This window comes from Marmota flaviventris, chromosome 2 (genome assembly GCF_047511675.1).
Source record: "Marmota flaviventris isolate mMarFla1 chromosome 2, mMarFla1.hap1, whole genome shotgun sequence".
NCBI lineage: Eukaryota > Metazoa > Chordata > Mammalia > Rodentia > Sciuridae > Marmota > Marmota flaviventris.
In genome coordinates, this window is record NC_092499.1 from 93073647 (window position 1) to 93098099 (window position 24453).

Here is a 24453-nt window from a genome sequence, read left to right on the forward strand (position 1 = left end):
GGGGGGGGGTCACAGAGAATGAACAATAAATTTCCCAGAATGAAACTCCTTATCTCCCTGCCTTATAAAACAGTGAGTTAACTTCATCAATTTGACTGTTGGAGCATATTGTAATCCCAGCATCTTGGGAGGCTGAGGCGGGAGGATCTTGAGTTAAAAGCCAGTCTCAGCAAAAGCGAGGTACTAAGCAACTCAGTGAGACCCTGTCTCTAAAAAAAATACAATACAGGACTGGGGATGTGACTCAGTGGTCAAGTACCCCTGAGTTCAATCCCCAGTACTCCCCACAAAAAAAGAATTTGATTTCCAGCTGGGTGTGGTGGTATATGCCTGAAATCCCAGAAGCTCAAGAGGCCTAGGAGGATGGCAAGTTCAAAGCCAGCCTCAGCAACTTAGTGAGGCCCTAAGCAACTTAGCAAGACCCTGTTCTCAAAAAAAAAAAAAAAAAAAAAAAGGGTGGGGGGCTGAGAATGTGACTCAGAGGTTAAGCACCCTGGCTTCAATTCCCAGTACCAAAAATTAAAAAAAAATAAATAAAGCGGTAAGAGCATTTCTTGACTACTATATTGTAGATGTTTTACTCAACACTTTATGTAAGCTCTTATGTCTTTTAACAACCTTATAAAAATAAATAGTCTAATTTTATAGATATAAAAATTAAGCTTCTGAGAAACTTTGAACCAGGTTAGTTTAACCATAAAGCCCAGAGTTTTAATTACTCACTATACTGCCACCACAAAGTAAGAGTTAGGCTGAGACCAGGCAAATGCATACAAATTAGAAGGCAAAGAATTATGTTTAAATATAGGCGGAAGAGTGTGTGTGGAAAGAGGGCTGTCACACTGAAGAAACAAAAAAGAACCTAGTGGTGGCTAAAGAGCAGTAAATGAGAAGGTGGAGAAGGATAGATGGCTCAGGGCCATGTGAGCTATTTAAGAATTTTTAACTTTTATATTGAGGTGGAGAGAGGTAGCTGAAGATTTTCAAGCAGAAATGAGAAATGATCAGATGCAGAAGACAGCTAGGGAAAGCATATAATCCTCAAGAGCACTTGGTTAAGTAAATATTAACCCTTTCAATGACTTAAAGGTAATAAATTGGTACAATATTTGTCAAGGAGATGATGAAAAGTCAGAAAAGACAGGATAAAAATGAAAACAAAGAATGTATGAAAAAGTAGTTCCCTAACAAGAAAAGATAGAACTCCTGCCCTCCGACGTTAATACCTGGCTATAACTCTGATAAATTCATTTTAACAATGTCACTTTGTCTACTGTACAAAGGATAGATTTGAAGAGTAAGAGCAGACATGAGACTAAGTGGTTGTTAAGGTAGTTCAGATAAAACAATGTAGTAACATGGATTAGGAGTTAAGAAGTGGACAGATTCAAGAAACATTCAGGAATAAAATAGCTAGAACTGGTGATTAACTTGATGTGGATCCAGTACTGAAGAGACTGGAGACAGAAAAGAGAAAATGGAAAATATCCCTAAGAAGAAGGGAAGGAAAAAGGAAACTACTAAGAAACTGAGGAAGTCCCAGGAAATGCGTTTTAATTCCTTTATAAAGGAGACAACGTCAGGGCTGGGATTGTGGCTCAGCAGTAGAGCGCCTGCCTAGCACATGCAGGGTTTGATCCTCAGTACCACATAAAAATAAATAAATAAAATAAAGATGTTGTGTCCAACTACTACTAAAAATTAAATATTGAAAAAAACAAAGAAGACAAGGTCAGCCAAAAAAAGGTTGATGTAAAGAGATAAGTGGGTTTGAAAAAATAGAGGTTTAAAAACAATGTTGTAAAAATGAGTTCATGGAAAAAAAATTGTAAAACTTCGAGGCAATACTGTGAAATCAACTGACGATAATGAATGCAAACTTAAGCATCAATTTTCCTTTGTTGATTTCTCACAAGTTCAAATTGCTTGAGTATAGACACTAAAAAGGCAGAATAAAAGGTTTAACTCAGAATAGACATTTTTCAGACCAAGTGTTATCACAGGGCAGAAGCAAGAGTTTAGAGAGCAAGCAGGAAATGACTAAAATGAGAAATCACAAAATCTACACTGGAAAGGAAGGGAAGTGAAGACAGAAGGGGGATAAAGACTATAAGGTCAATGAACTGGAAATTCTAGTGAAGTTAGATGACTGGTAAGGTGGGAATACTTGAGAAAGTAAGCCAGAAAATTTGGGAAGTTGTGGTCAGAGTGCAGCTATGTAGAGAAGTGATCTAGGGGAAAAGTAATTTCAAATATTAACAAAACTCAGGATATGCATATGAGAATAGACAGCTAAGGTGGATTAGAAGAGAAAGACAATGAACTGAAAGAACCCCAGCTACTGAGGAGGCTGAGGCAGGAGGATTGGCTTGACCCCCACAAACTCAAGACCAGCTTGTGTTGAGCTAGGATTGTGGCTCAGTGGTAGAGTACTTGCTTAGCACATGTGAGGGACTAGGTTCAACCCTCAGCACCACATAAATAAAGCTATTATGTCCATCTACACATACACACACACACACACACACACACACACACACACACAAAAGAGTGGCTTACCCCATCTTAAAAAAAAAAAAATCTCAAGGAACAAACATGAGTTTGGTTTCTCAAGGAGCTTACATGAACTCTATGGAGGGAAACATAGGATTATATAATTAAATGTTATACTCTAGTTCAAAGTAGAAGTGCTACAAAAGTTCAAAGAGGAAAGAAATTTTAACAAGTAAAAGGAGGGAGTTTTAATAAGTAAAAGGCTTCAAGAAAGGTGGATTTTAATTGGCTCTCAAAAGATGAACAGGGCTTGATCAAATGAGAAAGAGGCCTAATGTTCTTTATCAAGGAAAGAGGAGTTTTTATCAGGAGGAAAAAAAATAACAAAAACAACTTTAGACTTCAGAGCACACTCAGAAAATAAGGAGTCAACTCCAGGAAAATTACACTAATAGCTGGGTGTGGTGGGACAGGAGGCTGAGGAAGCAGGATCATCTAAGCTTAAGAGTTTAAGGCAAGCTTGGATAACAGAATGAGACCCTTTCCAAAAATAAATAAATAAATGTAAGTAATAAATACAGATCAGTCATTTAGTTGGATAGGATAGATCCTTAAATTTGGTGCAGGAAACAGAATAGTAGTCCTGGTGTATTGCCAGTACATCCAAAGGAGAACCCTATACATAATGACTAGAGTAACTGAGTAAGCTTTCCTCCTTTTTTAACAAATTATTTTCCAAATGTATGATCAGATGATAATTCTACAAATATAAAGAAAGTGTGGTTAATCAGCAAAAATAGCCTTCTAATAAACAGAAGAAAACAATCTGAGAATATACTAATCATCCCTGCTCAAGGATTGAAATAAATTAAAAAAAAATTCACACTTGTTAAAGACATCTGGTAGATAAGTGAAGATGAATTTATCCTTTCTTGTAATCCAAACAAATAGCAATAAAACTCATCAAAAAGCATTACCAGGGGCTGGGGCTCAGCAGCAGAGCACTTGATTAGCACATATAAGGCACTGGATTCAATCCTCAGCACCACATTAAAAAAATAAATAAAATAAAGGCATTCTGTCCAACTACAAAAAAAAAAAAAAAACATCACCATTCGTCAGGTGCAAAGTGGTGCACACCCATAATCCCAGCAACTCGTGAGGCTGAGGCAGGAGGATCAAGAGTTCAAAGCCAGCCTCAGCAACTTAGTGAGGCACTCAGCAACTCAGTGAGACCCTGTCTCTAAATAAAATACAAAAAAAGGGCTGGGAATGTGGCTCAGTGGTTCAATCCCCAGTACCAAAAAAAAAAAAAAAAAAAGCGTTACCGTTCAAGGATTTGTTTATCTCATTCATATTAAGGTAGAACCAAGATTCTAATGGTTTTAAATGGCCCTAAATATTGGAAATGATAAATGTTGACTGGCCTATTTTTAGATAAGAAAGTTACAATAAATAGTCTGTTGTGTGGACACACACATACCCTTAAACATCAAAATTAGAAGCAACTAGAATACCTATATCAAAAAAACAGCACAAACTAGGTGTGGTGGCGCATGCCTATAATTCCAGCAGTTTGGGAGGCTGAAGCAGGAGGATCACAAGTTCAAAGCCAGCCTCAGCAAAAGGTGCTAAGCAACTCAGTGAGACTCTGTCTCTAAATAAAATACAAAATAGGATTGGGGATGTGGCTCAGTGATTGAGTGCCTCTGAGTTCAATCCCTGGTACCCAAAACAAAACAAAAAAATAGCACAAACAAGCACTCAGTTATTATTAATACATTTAGACAGTCACAAGTTTAGATCCTCCAAGGTAAACATTTTGGAAATCCTCAGCTAGAAAAAACAAGAGGATTACATCTTGTCAAAGTCCTGTAAGAGGAACAAGAACCCCAAGGTAATCAGGACCCCAAAACCACAAAAGCAACTCTAACACATTAAGATATTCCATTTCTCTTCTGCTTTAATGTGGGGCAAGAAGTGAGTGGATAATATATAATAAGCAGGTGCTTTTAAAATTGTGCAATCTTGATTGCTTTTTTAAAATTCATGATATAACCTACACACAATCAAACCATCTATCAAAATCAAAACTGATGTGTATGCAAAAATCAAATATAAAAAGAAAGCCAGTAGTTATTTGTATACCTTAAACTATACACTAACAACTTTTCTGTGTTGTAGCTAGAACTTATCTGACTGCATAGAAAAAGAAAACTTTTTTAAAAAGCTAATGAGTAGGGCTGGGGATGTGGCTCAAGCGGTAGCGTGCTCGCCTGGCATGCATGTGGCCCGGGTTCGATCCTCAGCACCACATACAAAGATATTGTGTCTGCCGAAAAAGCTAATAAATAAATAAATATTAAAATTCTCTCTCTCTCTTTGAAAAAAAAAAAAAAGCTAATGAGTATACTTTGTTGTTGTTGTTGGTACTGGGGATTGAACCCAGGGGTGCTCTACCCCTGAGCTATATCTCCAGTCCTTTTTAATTATTATTCTGAGTTAGGGTCTTGCTAAGTTGCCTGGGCTGGCCTTGAATTTGCAATTCTCCCACCTCAGCCTTCTGTACTGCTGGGATTTTAGATCCATGCCACCGTGCTCACCTAACAAATACATTTTTAACCTTATATTAGTTCTGATAATTTACCTCAAAGTAAAAATTGCAATATCTACATACCTGAAATATAAATTTAAGTTAACAGCAATTGCAGAGTTGGAAGAGCTGACAATCACTACATCTAGATCCTGAGATACTTTCAGTGAAGTGAAAGAAGAAATCTTGGCTGGTTCCTGTTGCTGCTTATTGTATACATTTTCTTGGTAAAGTGCTAATTCCACATGAGCTACATTTCTGCCATTCACAGTATCAAAAATATCTGAGTTAGAGTTAAAGAAAACATCAGTTTATAAGTATACCTAACCATTTAAAACACTGGATGGTACAGTGCTACAGATTCCATTGCTGCAATCTTGTAGACAACAGAAGACTGAAAACCAAGGCAGATCCTATGGTAGTATCGAAGGAAATATGAAGTTGGTGGCACAACATACAACCTGATACAGGATTCATTCAATAGTATTCACTAAATAACCACTCTGTGCCAGACCCTGAGACAATGCTAATATTTTCCACTAGGGTTCAACAATAGTGTTATATAAGAGATCAGATGAAGCTAATTTTAACATTTTACTTAAGCCAATTGATTCAAAATATCATTTCAACATGTAACCAATATTAAAAATTGAAATGTTTTGCATTCTTTTTCTTAGTAAAGTGCTTGCCCAGCATGCATGAAGCCCTGGGTTCAATCCCAGCATGCATGTGTGGACAAAGAATTCAGATCCCAAGTTACTCCACCAATTTTGAATCTCAATAGCCACATATACCCAGTGCCTATGTTAGGTAGCACAGATTCTATAATCCAATGACAAAAATTAATTTAAATCTAATATTTTATGACATCTTTGCATGTCATAAAAAGTCATCTAAATCCTTCCTGGAACAAGCATATAATAGGTACTCAAGAAGTATATTTTGAATAAACAGCTAATGCAGAGTACATACAATTTTAAAACAACACAAGTATGGATAATTATGACTAAAAATACATCTATACCTTAGCAAATATTTCAAAAGAATATAAAGTGATATGGTTTGATATTTTAAGTTTATGAGAATTTTTTTCTCTGAAAAGTTTTACTGAAAAACCAACCATTCTCCATATACTCAGTCCCCAAAACTACAAGCTTAAAAGGCTTGTCTTTCTAGACATTCTCCTTCTCTACATATGAATTAACATATTTATTGCCAAGGATACAGATCCAGCCTAAACTACTCAAAACAAAAAGAACTCCTCTGCAGAGCTGCATGTCAATAATCGTGTTCACTGTCTGTGTAGGCAAGGATAATGTGAAGCAGCTGAGTACTCTGATTTCAGAATCTCTTTCAGGAAACATGATATGGAGGATGATACATTTGTTGATGAACAATAATGATGTATTATTGTTAAATGAGAGAATCCTCAAAGACAGTAAGGAAATACCTATGAAATAAAAGGATGTTATTTCAAATTCATTGCTCACAATTTTACAATTGGTAATCTTGATCTTATAAACAAAAACAGGTAAAACAAAAAAAACTAAACTTACTTCAAACTCAAGGTAGTTATTACTCATACTCATCTAAGCAAGTGGTCACTGGGAGGTGGGTAAAGGAACAAATAAAGATGCCCTACAATGTCCCTGGTTTCTTCTGTTTATGGCCACAGTCTGGCAGCACAACAGGAGGAAGATTTTAAAAAGCCAATTTGCCCAATGGACCCCACAGATCAGAAATCTTTTTTAAGGAAAAAATATGAAAACTTACAATTCAAGGACAGGGAGTTTGTTACTGCTTTAAAAATAGAAACCTGCATGCTTTAATTTTTGCTCCTGTAACCATTCAGAAAAACAAAGTCAATAGCTCTATAAGCAGTCTAGATTAGCACCATCCAATAAAAATGTATGAATCACAATAAATGAGACACAGCCACATTGAAAAGAGGTGAAATTCATCTTAGTATGCATTATTTAGTCCATTATAGCCAAAATTATCATTTCAACATGTACTTAAAAAGTAAAATTTTAGCTGGGCACATGGCACACACCTGTAATCCCAGCAGCTTGGGAAGCTCAGAAAGGAGGAATATAAATTCAAAGCCAGTCTCAGCGACTGAGCAACAACCTATCTCAAAATAAAAATTAGAAAGGGCTGGGGATGTGGCTCAGTGGTTAAGTGCCCCTGGGTACAATTCCTAGTGTGTGTGTGTGTGTATATATAAAAAAAAAGTAAAACATTAACAATTTTTTGTGTTAAGTACTAAATCTTCAGGGCTGGGGATGTGGCTCAGCGGTAGAGCGCTCGCCTTGCATGTGTGCGGCCCTGGGTTTGATCCTCAGCACCACATAAAAATACATAAATAATGGGCTGGGGATGTGGCTCAAGCGGTAGCGCGCTCGCCTGGCATGCGTGCGGCCCAGGTTCGATCCTCAGCACCACATACAAAGATGTTGTGTCCGCCAATAACTAAAAGAAATAAATGTTAAAAAAAAAAAAAAAAAAAATACATAAATAAAATAAATATATCGTGCCCAACTACAACTAAAAAATAAAAAAATATTTTAAATAAATAAATAAAGGTGTTGTGTCCAACTACAACTAAAAAATATTTTAAAAAGTACTAAATCTTCAAAATCTAGTACATAAATGACATTTAAAGTATATCTTTGTTTTAACCTCATTTCAGTGCTTAATACCCCAAGTAGTTAGTAGCTACTATAGTAGACAGTGTAGACCTCCCTCCCTGATTTCACCTGAGACATTTTCATGAAATATCTAAGAATACAAGGTAATGTCACAAATTTAAGCATGCTGGAAGACCACATATATGTACTTACTGACTCCTTGCTCTTCAATAAGCTTTTGCAGTGTCTTCCCACTGCAGTTGTACAATATGGTTGCATCACATCTTCCATCTTTCAAGTTAAATTCATAAATTAACAGTTCATAATTTTCACAAAAAGCGAGCAGTTTGGGTTTGTCCGTTGAAGTGCCGTTATGAGAGTCCTCCCATACAAAACTAAGGAAAAAGATTAGATTTATCATATTCTATATCCAATCATATTTATCCAAAATAGTAGGGATAGTTACTTCACTTGGTAGCATCAATTCTAGATTCAAACTTAGAGAATATAAATTGTTCCAGGATTTGCCACCCTCGCTCCCTCTGGCCATGGAGCAAGAAATGCTGCCTCATTTTATTCTTTCATCTTAAATCCTGATGTTTAAAGAAACTGTTATGATCAAGAATAAGTATCAATAATCAAATATGTATATTATTTATGAGGTGGTGCTTAATAGACTTTTGCTGGGCTAAATTTTTTTTTTTTTGGTTTTTATCTTTTATTGGTACTGAGGATTGAATCCAGGAGCACTTTACCATTGAGCCACACCCAGTCCTTTTTGAGACATGGTCTGCTAATTGTTGAGGCTTCCCTTAAACTTATGATCCTATTGCCTGCCTCCCAACTCACTGGGATTACAGATGTGTGCCACCACATCCAGCAGGTAAATGTTTTTTAAATATGTTAAAAACAAAAGTGATTCTTTGTATCCACAGACTTTAAAGACTCCAAAATGGCATATAACAATTGTTCAATACAATTTTGTGTGAAAACGGAATACAAACTGCTGCCTAAGATAGTTATCAATAACCAGAAATGGCTACAGTTCCCTTGAAATGTGGGTAGTGCAACTGATAAAATGAATTTTTAACAGCCACGTGTGACTTACGGATACCATACTAGACTGCACAGTTATAGAATTCTTAAAGTACTGTGACATAAAAATATCAACACTGGTTAACAAGTTTAGAAAACTAATGATGCTATAGTTTCAAATATTAAATTACATTTAAAAGGTAAAAATAAAAGGGCCCAAGCTAGGTGCAGTGGCATACACCTCTAGTCCTAGCTACTCAGAAGGCTGAGGCAGGAGGATCTCGAGCCTAGGAGTTGGAGGCCAATTTGGGCAACAAAGCAAGACCCTATTCTCAAAAAGAAAGAAGCGCCCAACACAAGGCAATAGAAAAGATAAGGCTACCAAGCTGATATAGTTTCCTTTTTAAAAGCTTCCTTTTTCTACAAAAGTTTTATATCAAGTAGGAGTGGTGCTATTATGTCTTTATTAGATAAGATTAACAATGTTTCCATTTGTCTTTACAACCAAACTGATGGGTTTTTCACTAATGCTCAATTTGTTTACACTGAAAATATGGAAAATATCAATGAAAAAAGTTAATCAAATTTGTATTTTATACAGATGATTCTGTAACATTAAAATTATTAGCACATAGAATGACTATACTGCCACTTGGAGAAAGGAAATTTTTGATGAAAATAAAATATAATTTCAATAATGCAAAAAAACTACATATTTAAAGTACGAAGTAAACTTCACTACAAACTTGTCCTTGTTTTTACCTTAGAAAGTATCTTAACTGAATTAAAATTCAATTCAAATAAAGTTGAAAAGCAGCCTTTTTGATCCTCATTTCTTAAATTCATGAGCCAGCATATGAATACCCAAATTATTCTTATCTCCTCTGATAGGCTCTCATAACACCTGTAGAGTTCTGGTTTTTTCTCCACCCCATTTCTTTACTCTGCTGCATTCACAGGTATTTGATACTGTTGAATAAACTAACTTCCCTTATGGAGAGATTATTCTTCCTAGCAGCCAGAGGCAAAATAAGGCAGGCAAACAGAACAGGTTAAAACATTTACTGATTTCACAAACTAATCTCTAATTGTCAGGTGTTGTTACAGGATCTTGAGATTTCAAGGTGAGAGTAGCAAAGAGATGTCTCACCTTGAAATCTCAAGATTGCTACTCTAAGTCTTTAAAAAACTTTTTTTTTTTTTTTTTTTAACTGGGGATTTAGTCTAGGAGCCATGTTACCACTGGGGTACATCCCTAATCCTTTTTTAGACAGGATCTAAATTGCTGAGGCTGGCCTTGAATTGCGATCCTCTTGTGTCAGCCTCCCTAGCCATTGGGATTATAGGCGTGTGCCACTGCACCCAGCATTAAAAGAGATCATTTCTAAGATATTTTCTATTATTTAAAAATGTAGTCAAATACTCAGAGGACACTCAAACTTTATGATGTAAACTGTACATCCTGGACCAAAAATAAGTGGAAAGAATCCTTTTTTTTTTTTTTTTTCTTCCAAGTCTGCCTCCCCAGTCACGGGAGCATCTATCTCACAAGTAAGAATGGTGCCTTATGCAACTTTACATGCACTGCTTCTAGGTAACAGTAGCTATATAACTCTTCATTAAACAAATCAGTAAGTGAATGGACAAAGTAGGCTCTCTCTGAAAGTTAAGGGGACGGGGAAGAGTTGGTGGTGGTGGTGCAGGGGGGTATCTGTTAAGATAACTGCTGCTTCAGAAATAAATAGATAGATAGATAGATAGATAGATAGGATGATTCAAATTAGAGATAATCCCTGGCTAGCATCTTGGCATTGTGACAAATAATCAACTTGTGTTGAATCAATGAAAGTAATCAGCGCCTAAACCAGGACCCATTCCGGGTTCCACAACTAGCAGAGGCGCTGGATACCCTCTCCGCCCACCCACAACCGGAAAGCTGCGTGTGGAGATGCAGGAAAGTGAGCTTTTCGCCTTGGGTCCGGGAAAATGTTTGAGAGGGAACAGTGCTCGCCTAAGGCGCTTCCCCCGACAATCACCTCTCTTCCACCACCCCCATCCTGAGAGAGGGTCTAGCTCTGACCCCGCGGGGTGCGGCCACCGGAGTTAAGGCTTCGGACTCCCACCCTGCCCAGCTTTACCGCCGCACTTACTGGCCGAAAGGACCCTTAAGGCAGCAGCCACCCCCACCCGGGCCGCCGGGTGCCAAGGAAAGCACTTGGAGGCTGCCCGCGGCCGTCAAGCTCCCTAGAACCTCCTGCTCTCTGTGCATCTGCGCTCGGGATCCCAGCCGCTCGATCGCCTCGGAGCGGACCGGCACCAATAGCATAGGTAAGACTGGCTCCATGGACTCGGCGCGGCAGCTACCGCCGGAGAAAGCAGCACTTCCGGTCTCTTGCTTCGCCGCCATCTTCGTCAAGCCGTTCCTTCCGGTCACCTGTGTTCAGGAATTGACTGCGTCTCAGGCATGCGCAGTGTCTCGCGCCGCTCACGTGCCGCCTCGTGATTCTCTCCAGAAGCTCTGGGCTGTTTCTAGCCAGTTGACTTTCCTTGCTTTTTGCAGGCGGTGCGGAGCTCCAGTACGACCACAGCTGCCTTTCACTCTTACGCTTAACCACAAAAATGCACGAAGGCCTGATTTAGCCGCCTAACGCAGGCTGTTGCAGCTGTTCTCATTGTGGTATTACCCTTAGCTACTTAGTCTAGTCGCTTCCTGCTCCTTCGGTCCCGACTTCTCCTCTTATGCCATTATTTGTTTACAGGCTCTGAGGTGGTGCCATTTCCTTGGTAGCAATAACCAAGTCTTACAGTGCAAATCCATCATGAAAGGGTAGACCTGAATGTTGAGGTCAAATAATAACCATTGTAACTTGGAAACGGGTAAGTTTAAACGCTGGAGATGGTGGAGCTCCTATTTCATTATTTATGCTTTACTGAGGAAGTATGGTACAAGATCGTCAGAAGAATGAGGGTTGAGGACATATTAAGAAGGCGTCTGGGGATGGTCTCTTACTAGCAGTACTTTAACACATTAATTTTCATATTCAGAACATTTCACTTTAACTTGTATCGAGAGACCTTTATGGACGGTTCAACCTAAAGGCTCCTTCATTCCAATTACTTTCTAATCATCGATTTTATTTCCCCATGATGCTTATTACTAGATATTTTGCATCAGTTCCTATCCAGCCGGTTATGTAAACTTTAAAAAAGCAGGAACGCTGTGTTGCTCATACTGTTACCCTCTGCCTAAAACAGTGCCTGGTTCATAAAAAGCTCTCCATTGTTTGTTGATGAATGCATAATTTTGTCAAAATGAAACCAAAATAGTTGGTTAATCACTGAGCCAAATCCCCAGTCCTTTGTGAGAGGGTCTTGCTTAGTTGCTTAAGGCCTCACTAAATAGATGAGGCTGGTGGCTTGCTTTGAACTCGCCTTCCTCCTGTCTCAGCCACCATCATGAACTCTGAAACCAAACATTTCTTATCCAAAAGGAAGATGCTTATATCCAATCCTTTTAGCTCCGTTTGAGCTATTTTCTTTAGCTAAAAAAGGGGCAATAATGAAGCAACTTCCCAGGTTATACCTTTTTAGCTATAACAAGGACTGACTTATAGTCAGGTCTTTCTTGGAACATTCACACATAAGATGCCCTTCATCATAGCTCCTAACTTACAAACAATTAACACATCATTTTATTACCTCTTTAATTATATTTTAAGTCATGCCTTATTTTTAGGCACATCATTTAGATTCTAAGAAAGGATATGAAAATGTTTGGGGCAGGATCCTCCAATATATGAATGCATAAGAACTGTCTTAAGACTCTCTGGATCATTAATGATTAATTTCCCACATAAGTAGTCCAGAACAAACAGATCAGTAGATCCAAGTGAGCCTACAAAGAGAACAGATGTTAACCACAAGCGTAATTCCATTTTACAATTATTTGTGTGATTTAATTAATACCTGACTTTCTAGCAGATGGCCATTCTGAGGACAAAGATAACCTCTATGTATTTCATGTTTATATCCTAGAATAGTTGTCCCTCATTTCTTTTTATTTTTTTAATTTTTTTTAAAGTTGTAGGTGGACACAATACCTTTATTTTTATGTGGTGCTGAGGATAGAACCCAGTGCCTCACACATGCTAGGCAAGAGCTTTACCACTGAACCACAACTCCTGCCCCCTCATTTCTTTTTTAATATTTTTAGTTGTAGATGGACACAATACCTTTTTTTTATTTACTTATTTTTATGTGATGCTAAAGAGAACCCAGTGCCTCACACATGCTAGGCAAGTGCTTTACCACTGAGCTACAACCCAGTCCCCCCCTCGTTTCTTGAATGAATTCACTTTTCAGATTAATTTCTGCCCTGCAAATAGCACTATAAATGACCCAACACCTAGGAATAATAAAATTTGGCAGAAGAAACAAGCTATAAGGCCCAAACTTGGGCCAGACTGGTTACTCAGTAAATGCCAGAATATCTGAAACTGCTTGTAAAGCACATTATCCTCCATGCTCATAGTTTATAAGAAAGTAGGGAAGGGAAAGAGAATGTAAATTGGGCTTGAGCAAGGGGCTATAACCTTGTTTCTGCTATCACTTACTCCATCCTGGCCTCTAGCTGCTGAACCAGTTGTTTGTCTACGTGGTGACAGAATAGAGGAAGCAGATTGCTGGGGAAGGCCAGGGGTTCTGCCAGAGAGGCTGTAGGCATTTGGGCTATCTCCCAGGCAATCAGAACCACCATGTCTGTCCTGGAAGACAGAAGAAACACATCAGAGCTTTTATATTTATGCAGGAAACAGACTCTAGGACAAGGTTTCTTGTCTTTCCACCAGTACTTCATTACCCCTGCCCCCAGATAGCAATTTGGTATGTGGTATGCAATGCTTAAGGCTTATAAATCTTTCATTTTGGGAAGGAGGGGGTTACTAGGGGGAAAAAATTGAACTCAGGGGCACTCAACTACTGAGTCACATCCCCATCCCTATTTTATATTTTATTTAGAGACAGGGTCTCACTGAGTTGCTTAGCACCTTGCCATTGCTGAGGCTAGCTTTGAACTCATGATCCTCCTGTCTCAGCCTTCCAAGCCACTGGGATTAACAGGTATGCGACACCATACCCAACTTCTTATTTAAACTTAATAGCTCTAAAGGATTAGAAACATCATCCTTAGTTTATAAATGAGGGAACAGATTAAGAAGTGAATAACTTGCCCCAAAGTTAAATTGCTGACAGGTGACATAGCCAGAACTCGAACCTGGGTCTATTTAACTCAAAAGCTTGTCCTCTTAATTTCTACATTACACTGCCTTCCATGGAAAACCAACTCTCTAGGGCATTATAAGAAAGGGGGGTAAAATGCAGAACAGCTACAACCCTGCTAATTCTCCTTTCTCTGCCCAGCCTCCTTTCAGAAATGCTTGAATATGCCACCTAGTAAATCTCTTATCTGGCTCAGCCTACACATCCCTAGGATACTGAACTAACATCCATGTGCCTTTATGATCTTACCAAGCTGTATGATCACTGATGGGTTCCTCTAGGGAAGAGTCCAGAGATACCAGCTGTTCCCCATGACTCAGCAGGGCATAGAGCAAAGATATTCCAAACTGCAAGTGAATACACACAGTTGAGGGCAAAATGGGTTTGTGGTAGGCATTTAGTGCTTCTCTTGCTGTGCTTTCTGTAGGTTCACATTTACAGATAGAGACCAATACCCACAAGAACTGTCAAGTTTTATTCTGGTTAGCCAAGGATTCGTGACTTTCCCAAGGAATCTTGAGCTGTTCCGAACATTCCACAAGCCTCTTTATGAGCTGACTAAATGTACACTCCTAGGCTCCAACCCAGGAATCTTGTCTATTGATCAGGAATGGATTCAGAAATCTGATACAGGTGGTTTGTGAACTCCACTTTAAGAAGCATTACTTTAAGCAAAGGTCTTTAGAGGGGAGTACACAAGGTAATCCACTGGTATGTTGGAAGACAATATCAGAACTTTCACATCTCAAGTCTCATCCTTTAAAACTTTCTATCTTATATTTATTATATACCTAATATTATAGTTTTACATGTGATTTTTAAACACACTTATAAATGACTTAGAAGGTCTTACTAAAAGGAACACAAGGCCAAGTGTGGTGGTCCACACTTGAAATCCCAGCGAGGCAGGAGGATGGTAAGTTCAAAGCCAGCCTCAGCAACTTGGCAAGGCCCTGAGCAACTTAGCTAGACTGTCTTTTTTTTTTTAAGAGAATTTTTTAATATTTATTTTTTAGTTTTCAGTGGACACAACATCTTTTTTTAATTTTATTTTTATGTGGTGCTGAGGATCGAACCCAGCACCCCGCGCATGCCAGGCAAGCGCGCTACCACTTGAGCCACATCCCTAGCCCCAAGACTCTGTCTTTAAATAAAAGAAAAAGGGCTGAGAATGTGGCTCAGTGTTAAGCACTGCTGGGGTTGATCCCTGGTACCAAAACAAAAGGCAAATAAGAGTTTAGAGATTGCTATAGAAGCTCACACCAGCAGTAACAGAGGGAGTCTGGTAGAGAAATAGATGCGTACCCATCCATCCATCCCTGAATTTCAGATGGATAGGACAAAGAAACTGGTGTTTTAGTAAGCTTCCCAGGTTAATCTGTGCTCAATAGAAGTTGAGAAGTGCTGCAGAAAACAAGACATGTGGAGAGAGGAAAACATTCCCTCGCTTATTCCTTACCAGCAATACCACTTGGAAGGTATCAAACAGCAAAAAGAAACTTTTTGCTATTTGTATTGGGGTGTTTGTTTTTTTTGGTACCAGAGGTGCTTAACCACTGAGTCATATCCCCAACCCTTTTTTGAGACGGGGTCTTGCTAAGTTGCTGAGGCTGGCTTTGAACTTGGCAATCCTCCTGCGTTAGCCTCCCTAGCTGCTGGGATTACTGGTGTGCATCACTGCGCCCAATTGGGAAGCTGTTCATGGAAAGAAAAGACTCCCAGATGTGGTACCTGGTTCTGAAGTACTGCAGTGACTGGCCGTTCAGAGGAGCCAGGTGGTAGCAACATTAGCCCCTGAAGTCCTTGGAGGAGCTCAGGGAAGGTCATGTGACTGATACATTTGCCTAGAGGCTTGAATAACATGTGTAGGGCCTGCAAGAAGGTCAATAAGCACTTCTATCAAACTCCAGTATAACTTCACCTGGTCTTATCTTGCCTCCAGCCCCTTTGCCTTGCTGGCCTGCTCTTGGTACCTTCCCAGCTAGGTTACTTTCTAGACCTATCACCATTTATTCATCTCCATCCCTAACACTGAGTCCTGTAGTACCACCTGTTCCCTGAGGGAAGAAAATATGGAGCTCAACACTTATCAGGGGGCCCCTATCTTCTTTCAAAACACCACAGCACCCATCTATGGAACCATACACACATTTTCTTTTGCACATCATACCTGAAAGATGATCTTCTATTCTTACAGTTTATTCTGTAATTTCCTTATCTGAGAATGGTGGGGACAGTCCCACCCCCACCCCTTTACTGCCCAGAACCCTGTTAGCATCTCTGGGGGCTGGGGCAGGAATGGAGGGGAGGAAGGATCACTAAATCATGCAGGAGACCATCCTATTCTCCACTGAATATCTTAGTACCTGGTCAGCCACATCCCTCCGGACCAGGAGGGGCAGATTGTGGGTGATGGTCAGAAGAAGGCTAACAGCTTGATTATGGGGCAGGAAGGGGAGCAGCCGGGCTACCAAGGTTTTCCCCTTCCTTACAGAGAGAACCTGCAGGAAGCTATCAGCTACTTCCCTGCGGGAAGAGGAGAGCATTTTCAGAGCTCAGCTACACACACACACACACACACAAAGGAACTACATGCCAGGAAGGAAGGGCAGCAGCAATCCCCATGTCTTTGCTGGTCCTTTCCTTCTTGGGCTGCGGTGAGGCCCTCCCACACTTACTCCAGACTGTTCTGCTCCTGGCTCTTTAAAGCTTGAAAGAGCTTCTCAACCTGGTTCCTCTCTTGTCTGGAGTAACAGGACAGTGGAAGCCCATCCTTATGGCTTTCTTCTATTTTTAGTAACTGAAGGAACATCTGAAAAATTGTGGGTAGGGAAAGGAGAAAGAGGAAGTAACTGAGAAATATCCTGTTCTTGAAGGTAAATCAGGAACTCCTCCCCAAGGAACTGCTGTCTTACCTTCTCAATCTGGGATAATACCCGAAGCCTCTGACTGCTTGTATCTCCTGTATCCTAGAAGGAAGTCTCTGGCCATCAGCCACACACCACAGCTGCAGCCCAGGCCTCAGATTAGCTAGAAACTGAACTGGAAAGGCTGGACACAAAGTCTGAGTACACTGCCTTCTCCCTCTTAGGTCACAATCAGAATTCAAACATGAGGGTATTCTAGACCTTTCAAATGGAGATGAAAAAGGCTCTGGGAAGATAATGCTTTTTATTTAATATTTTTTACTTGTAGATGGACACAATACCTTTATTTATTTATTTTTACATGGTGCTGAGGATTGAACCCAGGGCCTCATATGTGCCAGGCAAGTGCTCTACCACTGAGCTACAACCCCAGCCCTCTTACCTGCTCTTGAGTTCCATGACATACAGCATCAATAGCTCGACGAGGGGTAAAACATGTTGATACAGCTACCTGACCCAGAGAACCTTCAATTCGAACCACTGCAAGAAAGGAGTCATGAGAGGCACATTCCACCCTCTATCCATTCAGATGTCTAACCTAAGCCAGTCAGTCAGCCTGATCTTACCTGACTCATAAACCTCTGCTTTCTGAATGTAAGGTGTTATCAGCTTAAGAGAGTCAGTCTTTTTCCTTTGTCCAAGTAGCTCTTCATCTGCTTGCTTTTTCTCTAGTTTCTGATAATATTCCTGTGTGTCCAGGGAATAGGGGGAAAAAAAAAACTCATAAGTGACTATCTTCTCAACTACTCTTCTACAGCAGTCTCTCATATAGCATTTTTTTAAACCTTTATTTTTTGTTTATTTTTATGTGGTGTTAAGATCAAACCCAGCACCTCGCATATGCTGAGCAAGCACTCTACCGCTGAGCCACAATCCCAGGTTTTCCCCTTTCTCACAAAGAGAACCTGCAGCTACCTGACCCAGAGAACCTTCAATTTGAACCACTGCAAGAAAGGAGTCATGAGAGGCACATACAGCATTTTTTCCCCTGCTGAAATGATTCTGGCACCTACCAGTTTTCTGTTTTGAGGTAGGGTCTTGCTAAATTTTCAAGGCAAACCTCGAACTTGTGATCCTCCTGGCTTAACCTCTTCAGTAGCTGGGATTAAAGGTATGTGCCACCATGCGCACATTGCCTAGCAGTTATTCTAAAGTGCCTTAAGCCCCATGTCACCTGTCTTGGGATTCTCATACCAAGCACTTAACAAAGCTAGCTAAAGCTACCAGATCTCATAACAAGGTAGAGAGCAAAGTGGAGCCAGAAAGCAAAATTGTTCCAGCATCTGACTGTTCATACATTCTTCAATAAAGTACATGCATCACCTGTCCTTCCCCTCCCCATTTTAATCTTGTGACTCCACTTGTGCTGTCCTAAATCAGTTATCTGATGGTTAAGAAGTCCAGAACTGGCACTAGGGAGGTATTGTCAGCTTGCCTCTGGACCAGTTCTATACATCTGTGGATTTACGCATCAACCCTCACATCGTCTTAAAAGTGAGAAATCCTAAACTAAAAGCCACTAACTCTTAATGGGGGAGAAAAAAGTTTGAGTAAGGCTTTTTCATTTAGGTGCAATGCCAAAAAGGCAAGAAAACAAAACTTTCATGACAGGAAGGGGACGATTTTTGAAGCTCACTAAAAAGAAAGGAAGAAACTGAAACTAATGTAAATGAAAAGGAAGTGAAGGTGGGAATGTTGGTAGGGAGCTCATGGATGTTGAGAAAGTGAAAACAGCCCAGATAGCCCCAAAACCTCTGGACAAAGCGCACAAAAGTCTGCAGCACAAATAGAGGGGAGGTAGGAAGTAGGGGGAAACAAAGTGTCTGCAAGCATTTGTTCAACAAACTGAATTTCACCATTGATAAGATTCCTGCACTTTTAGACCTAAAAAGAATAGATGTTTATAACAAGATTCACAAAAGGATGCAAAGGTAAGAAAGTACATATTTTCAGGTAAATAGGTGAAATTCTCAGAAAAAGATAGAAACAAAATCCAAGTGTGTTTGGACAATTGTAAATAATCCTATTTGGCTGAAGTGTAGAATAGAAGGAAAAGAACTAGGTATGTCAACATGAGAAATATGACTCCTGTTCTTTAGTGATCATCTCTCCCATCTGAATGGCATGGTCTCCATGAGCTGAACCAGTGGAGTGAAGTCCTGGCTCACTTGGGCTCAAGGTCAAAGGCTGGGGCCCTGAGGCTCACCTGGTAGTAATAATCATCCAGGCGGGGATTTTCACTCTGCAGCTGAACCATCTGCACTTTTATCACCCAGTCCTTTTCTTTTCTGGTCATGAGGTTAGCATACGGATCTGACTGCTGAGACCAAGGCTTCTTGACAGGGGGACTTCGAGCCAGGAGAAATATACCTTCAGGCCTACCCACCCCTGCCAAAGTGAACCTCCCAGAGCATTTTACTGCTCACCACTCTTTGAAAAGGATGGGGCAGGGTGCAGTGATAGGCAACAATTCAAGAGTGCAGGGGCTTTGGGCGAAATACCTGGCCACAGGGGAATACCCATCATGCAGATAGGCTTCCCTCAACCTTGTTTCGCATCTAGGTTTTACCTTGGCGTTTGACTCTGCTGCTGAAGCAAAATCCGTTGATGCTGAGGGTGGAGCTGGGTCAGATGACTGTGGAGACTTAAAAGGAAACTTGAGCTAGGTGGAAGTAAAGTCTCTGCTTGCCCACCCTTTCCATTCATTCAGCCCAGGGTAAGTTCAGGTGAACATCAAAGAGAACCCTATTTATTCATGTGCCTCCCTCAAAAAAGCCAACATGAAACATCACAATCCTCACACCCCCAAGATGTATTTTCCTGCAATTTGGCTGTAGAAAAACCTTAGCACAGTAGGAAATCTTTTGCCCTGCTTTTCAGAATTGTCCTAGCCTTAGTTCTGCCATACTAGACGACCTCAAATTTTTACCTCATTGGGCCTCACTCCATTTCCTCCTCTGTGAGGAGGAGCTTGGACTATGCTTCAGACCTGTTATTAAATTTCTGTCAGTATTTTTTTCTGTGGCAACTGGTAGAGTGGCACCCATCCCTCCTCAGCCATCATCTCCTGATATTTCTAGGAGGAACTCTGTTTGTCCTGACACTGGGGGCCTGGGCACCATGAACCAGTACCTGAGCTGAGGTGGGCATGAAGTCTGTGGGCTGCAGAAGAGAGGTGGGTCTGGTAAGGGCTGTTCAGGTCCAAATTGCCGGGCTGGAGAGCTGGTGCTGGGAAATATAGGCTGGAAAGGAATTGGCAACAGATGGTCTGGGCACCAAGAGGAATTAGGAGATCTGGAAGAGGGACCTCTCCACCAAGAGAATGCTGCTCAGCCCCAGTTCCTCTTCCATCTCACCTGCTTTTTCCCCCTTGAACCACATTTTTCTGTGTTAGGGATCTCTCAAGCCAAACTGGTTCCTGCCTTGTTTCAACAGAGTTCATTACCTCCTAAGAAGCTGCTTTCAGTCCCTGACGTGAGGAACATGTGCCTTTCAATGGCTCTTATTCTCTTAGTAACAGTCTTCTCAGGTTATTTTCAGCCAGTGGAGCAGAGCTTATCTGTCTTTTTTGACAACCTCATCAGAGCTGTAATTCCATTCTAGTTCTCCCTGTAGTATTTCCTGATCTTTGGATTCCTCCCTCCCAGGCCATATTCCTAATATTCAGTTAATTGAGGGCAGGACTCTTTCCAGCTCTAAACTCAGTGCTGCTTTTCTGATAAGATGTTTCATAAAGTAGAAGTAGAGATCTAGTTTGTCCTTTCTTATTTGAATGCCTGGTTCATCTGTGCCCCTGACTGGGCATAATCCCTGCCATTTACCATGCTCCTCTACATGGAGCTGCTCCTACTTCCCATATGTACATCATTTGAGGTTTTTATCTTGAGATGGAGAAAGGTAGACTGAACATAATGAATGTGACAGTGTGCAGTGGTGGACACCAATGCAAGAGTCCCAGCTGTGCAGAGGGATACTCAACACACTCCGGGATGAAGTACTCCTCAGCAGCCAGTGATGTGAGGAACATGTGCCTTTCAATGCCTCTCCTCATAGAGTGGAGACTGGAGAAGACTCACCTGCCACAGAAAGTGCAAGGAACTGGGTGATATCCCCAAGGCCTTGACTCTAGGGAAGCTGAGCAGACCTCTCTGAGCAAGGAGGAAAAACTTGGATTCAATAGGGCATTCGTGGCGTCATGTCTTCTACATTTACTTGTGTCCATGGAGATGTGGGAGGGGACAGCAAAGCCAGCCATTTCAATATCCAACCTAGTCCTCCTTCATATTTGAATTCAACTGTGCCAAGTTCCCTCTTTCCATTAAGAAGGAAGACTATTATCTCAGAAGTAGTTGAAGGAGGGTCTGAGTTACCTCCTTTTTATATGAGAGTCCTCATCTATCTTCCCTACTTATACGAACAAATATCAGGAATGGACTAGCAGGACAAAGGGATTCAAATAAAGGTGAATCAGCAGCAGCAGGGCCTTCACCTATGGTGATGCACAGCCCAGGTAAGACCTGGCTTCAAGTTAAGGACAGCATCAGAAACTTTAGTAGCAGACAGGAGGAAAGAGGAAAGGAGAGAATCCCTAAATCAGGTTCAAGGATGAAATAGAAAATGTTAATTCAGAACTTGTCTTAGGAATGGAGGAGAGGAGAGGTATATTTAATCACAGTCTGAGCTGCAGACTGTTCAGGACAACCCTTTCCCCTCCTGTTACTGCCATGGTACCTGTGTGTTATGGACAGCACTGAGTAAAGCTGGATCCCGGAGATTATTTTCTTCCTCCTCTGGATCTGCGGCCAGATCTGGATCTGGATCCAGACACTCCTCCTCCACCTCCTCTTCATTTTCTTCCTCTTTTTCCAATTGGGAAGCAGATACCAGCTCTTCCTCAGGAGCCAAGGGGTCACAGAACTTGCCAGGCCCTTGGGATAAGTGTGAATCTGTGGAAGGTGGGGCCTCAGGTGTGAGAAGTCTTGTCTAAGGGGCTGCTATTCAATACCATTTCTGTTCAAAAGCCATCTCTGGAATTGCCTTCAACCAACACCTCTGTTCTATGGGTTCTCAGCCTCCCTAGCTCAGGGTGCCCCAAATATCCCCCACTAAAGAAAACAGAACCTGGCAGGTGCCAGACACCTTCACTTCCCACATCCCATCTTCAGTGGCCTCATTGAGTGCTTCTACAGGCTTCTTTCTCCACCTGTTCTCCCCCACCCAACAGCCCCTTCTGTTTCCTCTTTAACTGAAGTGCCAGCTGCTCCAACTCCCTGTAATTTAACCCTGTCTGACAGATATTTTACATGTATATGTTCCTACAAGGTTGTCAATGAATCTGTTGATAAATTACTATGTAGATAAGGAAAATAAGAGCCAGAAAAGTTATCTTAGGTGCCTGTGAGATGTGGCTAGCATGTGGAAGAGTTTGGAATCTCTTCCAGTTGTTCTGGATGCCCAAGCCTTTAGGAAGCAAATCAGCAAGCCTCTGTATGCCCGAACTTTTTATGTGGACACCATAGTCCATTTGGTGATACCTTCAAGGCATTTCATCTTGGCAGGCTGGGAGGCTTTCTGCATGTCTGTGTCCTCCACTGAGAGAGCATTGTCAGCCTCTGGAAGGTAAACCTGGGACAAGAAAGAGACCCAGAGACACCCCCCCTGGTCAGTAAGGATGGCATGGTTCTCTAAAATAACCACTCTTCTCCCAGAAGGTGGTCAGAGAATTATTGACCTTAGGTATTAAGGAGTGAGACCCTGGGTTCTCAGACTGCCATAAGCCCCCACCCTTGAATCTCACCATCCCAGCTCTGCAAAGGGAGAGAAATAAGGAATAGGGCCAGGAGTTGGAAGAGAAGCACTTCACACATGACCACCACCGGCTACCATTTGTGTATCGTGACACCTTGTTGCTGACACTCACCGCCTGACTGTTGCTGTCCTTTCTGCTCAGGTTAGCCATGGCAGCCTGGGCCAGAGCCTGCTTGCTGTTCTTGGCTTTAAGAGCCCCAGCCCCTCCCCTGCTTACCTGTTAAAGGGCAAGCATCCCTCAATCCTGAGACTTATTAGAAGTATGAGAACATAATCTAATGAGAAAGAAACCTCTTGATCAGGAAAGAGAAATAAACTGCACTTTTAACCATCCAAGTTTGTGGTAGTTTATTGGAATCTTAGGGGCAGATATTTAAAAAGAGGGTCCCTGTTTCCCACATTCTTTATTGGACTTTGCAAGATTGCGGTCCATTTAATCCCACCCAGGTTTAGCTCCTAGAAAATTGGATAGACTAGCTCTGAGTGCACCCTGAGGAAGTTTCTTTAACAATCAAGTTCACAGAGCTTCAGGGCAGTGCCCTTGAAGCTCCATCAAGGCCACCTGGGGCTGCTTGCCTTTCCCTGGTCACAGGAGTTTAAGTGGGCTAGACAGCTGTAATGAATGAAAGACTCCTGTGAATTTAGAAGCCAGATCTTTAAGGTAAAACACTTTTGCCTAAGGTAAAACACACTTTTATCTTCTTGGCTGCTCTAATTAAAAAAAAAAAAAAAAACTGGTCCAGAAACTCAGGAGAAAAAACAAATCAACAACAACAAAAAGTATGCCACTGGTGCTTGGAGGCAAAATTTATGACACAACTAAACCTCATCTAACCCCTTAGTGTTCCTGGGTTCTGTGCCCACATCCTGTGTTCAGCTGAAACAAAGACTCTGTAGAATATCTGAATAAAATAAAAACAAAGCTAATTTCTCTATACCACAAATGTGAGTTAGAGCCCTACTGTCATGGTTAGAAGACCAGTATTCTTGGTGCTTTTAAAGGAAAAAAAATGTTTCAAATGTTCTGTAGCAGGTCAGAACCATATGGGTGAAGGAACACATTTAAGTAGCATGGTAATTGCTGAAAAATGTTTCAAATATCTGAATTGAATTCAGGCTCTTTGGGAAATGCTTATCTCCCAAATTTTCTAATAACTTACTTTGGCATTATTAACAAAAGAGCCAAAGGGTAAATGTCAGTGTTTCAGAAGTAATTGATTTAGGTTGTTTGAGAGACAATGTCATAGGGAGAAACATTTTCTGCAAGCAGATTTTTATTCTAAAGGGTCTTAAGAAAATTGGCTAGTGCAAGTTTCATTTGTGCCAGGACTGTGCTAGGCTTGGGACAACAGTGAATTTTCATAGATACTTCCTGTGGCTTCTTAGAGCTTCCCACAGAATAAGAAGTACAAGCCAGGAGTGGTGTTGGAAGTCTCAGCTACTTGGGAGACTGAGGCAGGAAGATTCCTGGAGCCCATGAGTTCAAAAACAACAAGAAATAAAAAAGAAAGAAAAGGAAAGGAAAAAAAGAAAAGAAAAAAGCAATACAGGCAGGCAGACATGATTGTTGAATCTGATTTTTAAAAATACATTTAAAATGCTAAGAACTGTCCCACTTTCATGAGGAGAACTTTATTCCTTTATTTCAGTGTCTTTAATGGTTGTAAATCTATTCTGTTTTTTAAATTTC

The 24453-nt window shown here is 40.7% G+C and overlaps 2 protein-coding genes across 4 annotated transcripts in view; both read right to left on the minus strand.

Annotated features, from left to right (window-relative positions):
• Spg11 (SPG11 vesicle trafficking associated, spatacsin) overlaps positions 1 to 11174 on the minus strand; it is a 75745-nt gene extending 64571 nt beyond the window's left edge. For all 3 annotated transcript variants that reach the window (XM_027925110.2, XM_071608211.1, XM_071608212.1), the window contains exons 1-4: positions 10902 to 11174; positions 7930 to 8111; positions 6312 to 6536; positions 5171 to 5369 (exon numbers count right to left, since the gene is read on the minus strand). In XM_027925110.2, coding sequence (XP_027780911.2) covers positions 5171 to 5369; positions 6312 to 6536; positions 7930 to 8111; positions 10902 to 11158 — 863 coding nt within the window. In that variant the 5' untranslated portion in view covers positions 11159 to 11174. The remainder of the gene's footprint in view (positions 1 to 5170; positions 5370 to 6311; positions 6537 to 7929; positions 8112 to 10901) is intronic.
• Positions 11175 to 11236: 62 nt separating this feature from the next.
• Patl2 (PAT1 homolog 2) lies at positions 11237 to 22505 on the minus strand. Its single transcript, XM_027925772.2, has 15 exons — positions 22490 to 22505; positions 21687 to 21883; positions 21028 to 21103; positions 20088 to 20223; positions 19525 to 19590; positions 19162 to 19303; positions 17522 to 17642; positions 17338 to 17435; positions 16944 to 16997; positions 16707 to 16840; positions 16395 to 16554; positions 15760 to 15900; positions 14278 to 14375; positions 13365 to 13514; positions 11237 to 11357 (listed from the first exon to the last, which is right to left on the minus strand). The coding sequence occupies exons 1-15, from the start codon at positions 22503 to 22505 to the stop codon at positions 11237 to 11239; spliced, it is 1710 nt and encodes a 569-aa protein (XP_027781573.2).
• Positions 22506 to 24453: the final 1948 nt, after the last annotated feature.